Genomic DNA, 2125 nt, shown 5'->3' with positions numbered 1-2125 from the left:
GTATCACTTTTATTTATATGTTTTAATTGTGTATTCTTTGAAAATACACCTAATTTCTATTAATTTTGCTGGTTGAAGAATAAACTGATAGAAGAGTCAAACAACAGAACGTGGGAACTACACAACTGCAGCTGCATGGATGACAACCTATCACGCGCCAAGGCGGTGGTCTGGTCAACTCGCATCCGTTGTTCCCCATATGATCGTACTCCCATGAACTTACTTCACTGCCCTTGATGATATTATGAATATTTGGGCTAACCAGGGACGTAAGTGTAAACTACGATATAGTTTGTTCAGTTTATTATAGAATAGCCTCCCTTCAACAATTCGATCCCAGGTACTTTAAAATTTTTAAATCATGTAACATGTGGATTCATCCACATTAGGTCAGCAGTGAGAAAACCCCATCCAGCCGTTATAAATACCCATTTTAATCTCCCTTCTCTTCAGAACTTAGCTTTGAACCTTTGTTTAAGTTTTGAAGTTTCTTCCTTCTACAGAAGAAAAAGCAGTGTTTATTTTTGGCTGTTGATCAGCTGATAATGGGGGGCTCTTCGCCATGTGCGTCATGTAAACTTCTGAGGCGTCGATGTGCTAAGGACTGCATCTTTGCTCCTTACTTCCCTTCCGATGAACCCCACAAGTTCGCTATTGTTCATAAGGTCTTTGGTGCAAGCAATGTTAGCAAAATGTTGCAGGTTCCTTTCCCCTTTTTTTTTTCCTTGCTTAAGCTATGTATTTAATCATCCACCTATTTTCGGTTGAACCGAGGGATAGGTGGGGCATTCGTCCCTCCCATAAAATTTTATTCTTTTTATATATATTTTAGATTTTTTTTATTTTATATTAAAAATATATTTTTGCTCTCAAAATTTTATAAGTACCAACCTTTAAAATTTAATAAGTTCAAAACATAAAATCTTGTGTCCATCTCTACTTACGTTAGATATATTTTTGGTCATCCACTGTGAAAAGATAAACAAATTGTTGATATGATGATTTTTTTCAAAGAAAGTGTCAATATCTTATAGTGATACAGTAGTATCACTGTTAATTTTTAAATGTCGGGTTACCAAAATAGAACTGTAACATAACATTAAATATGATTTTGAAAAAAAATAGTTGGGTGACCAAAACGGAATCTGGGAATAAGTGGGTGACTAAAAACATAGTTTACAACTTTTTCTTTGCATACATTTAAAGTAAACGCGTTGTTTATTTGAAACGTATGGTTGAATAATGCAAGAATGCTTTGTTTGAATTAATGTATGCTTTTATCTTAAATCTTGTAGGAGCTTCCGATTCTGCAGAGAGCAGATGCAGTGAGTAGCTTAGTTTATGAAGCAAATGCAAGAGTGAGGGACCCTGTGTACGGATGCGTAGGGGCAATATCCTACCTTAAAAATCAAATATCACAGTTGCAGATGCAGCTGGCGGTGGCTCAGACCGAGATACTTTGCATTCAGATGCAGCAGCAGGAATCGGCGTTACCGACTCAGATACATCAAGACGACTGCAAACCCTTCCTTTTAGCCAATAATAATAACTTAGATAGCATCTCCCAATACCTCAACTTCGCTTCTTCTAGCAATGTAATACAAGACCCAGCAGATCTCAAAAGAGAGTCTTTTTGGACTTAAAATAACGTTTAACTATTATTAGCTCCTTTTTCCTTTGTCAAATTACACCATTTCCCCCTCTTATATGTTATTTTTTTGGTGGGATATATATGTTTTTCTGTATTACGAGAAAAATCATCGACTATGGTAGTTTTGTGGTATCATTAGAAATGGAGGTGGAAGATTATGTTAATGGGTTTTGAATCTGATCATTTAGGGTGCTAATAAGGATCTTAAACAAGGCTTTAAATTAAAGTAAAAAAAACCCCTCATTAATAAGTAAATATATATTCTTAAGTTCGGAAAACGGAAGATTAAGAGGTCAAACTCTGCATGTGAGGTACCAAGAAAATTAGGGTTTGAATTTTTTAAAGCTCCTCTTCCTAGAAAAAGACGCCACAACTAATAACAGATTATATTTGATTTTTGTTAAGTTAATCGTGTTCAAGTCAACTCGAGTGATAAAATTGTTGAATCAATTCTAAATTTAGATCATTTAAATA

At 34.9% G+C, this 2125-nt stretch overlaps 1 protein-coding gene across 1 annotated transcript; it reads left to right on the top strand.

Annotated features, from left to right (window-relative positions):
* The first annotated feature begins 483 nt into the window (after positions 1–483).
* On the top strand, positions 484–1651 carry LOC120113494 (LOB domain-containing protein 12-like). The gene is made up of 2 exons (XM_039134638.1): positions 484–701; positions 1296–1651. The coding sequence occupies exons 1-2, from the start codon at positions 546–548 to the stop codon at positions 1641–1643; spliced, it is 504 nt and encodes a 167-aa protein (XP_038990569.1). The 5' UTR covers positions 484–545; the 3' UTR covers positions 1644–1651.
* The last annotated feature ends 474 nt before the right edge of the window (positions 1652–2125 follow it).

Source organism: Hibiscus syriacus, unplaced genomic scaffold (genome assembly GCF_006381635.1).
Source record: "Hibiscus syriacus cultivar Baekdansim isolate YM2019G1 unplaced genomic scaffold, ASM638163v2 tig00110209_pilon, whole genome shotgun sequence".
NCBI classification, from domain to species: Eukaryota; Viridiplantae; Streptophyta; class Magnoliopsida; order Malvales; family Malvaceae; genus Hibiscus; species Hibiscus syriacus.
This window is presented reverse-complemented; position numbering and strand designations above follow the sequence as displayed.

Excerpts from the sequence above, each read along its gene's own strand:
- LOC120113494 (XM_039134638.1), top strand. The coding sequence starts at position 546 with ATGGGGGGCTCTTCGCCATGTGCGTCATGTAAACTTCTGAGGCGTCGA. Across the intron at positions 702-1,295 it reads ATGTTAGCAAAATGTTGCAG|GAGCTTCCGATTCTGCAGAG; the intron begins GTTCCTTTCCCC and ends TAAATCTTGTAG.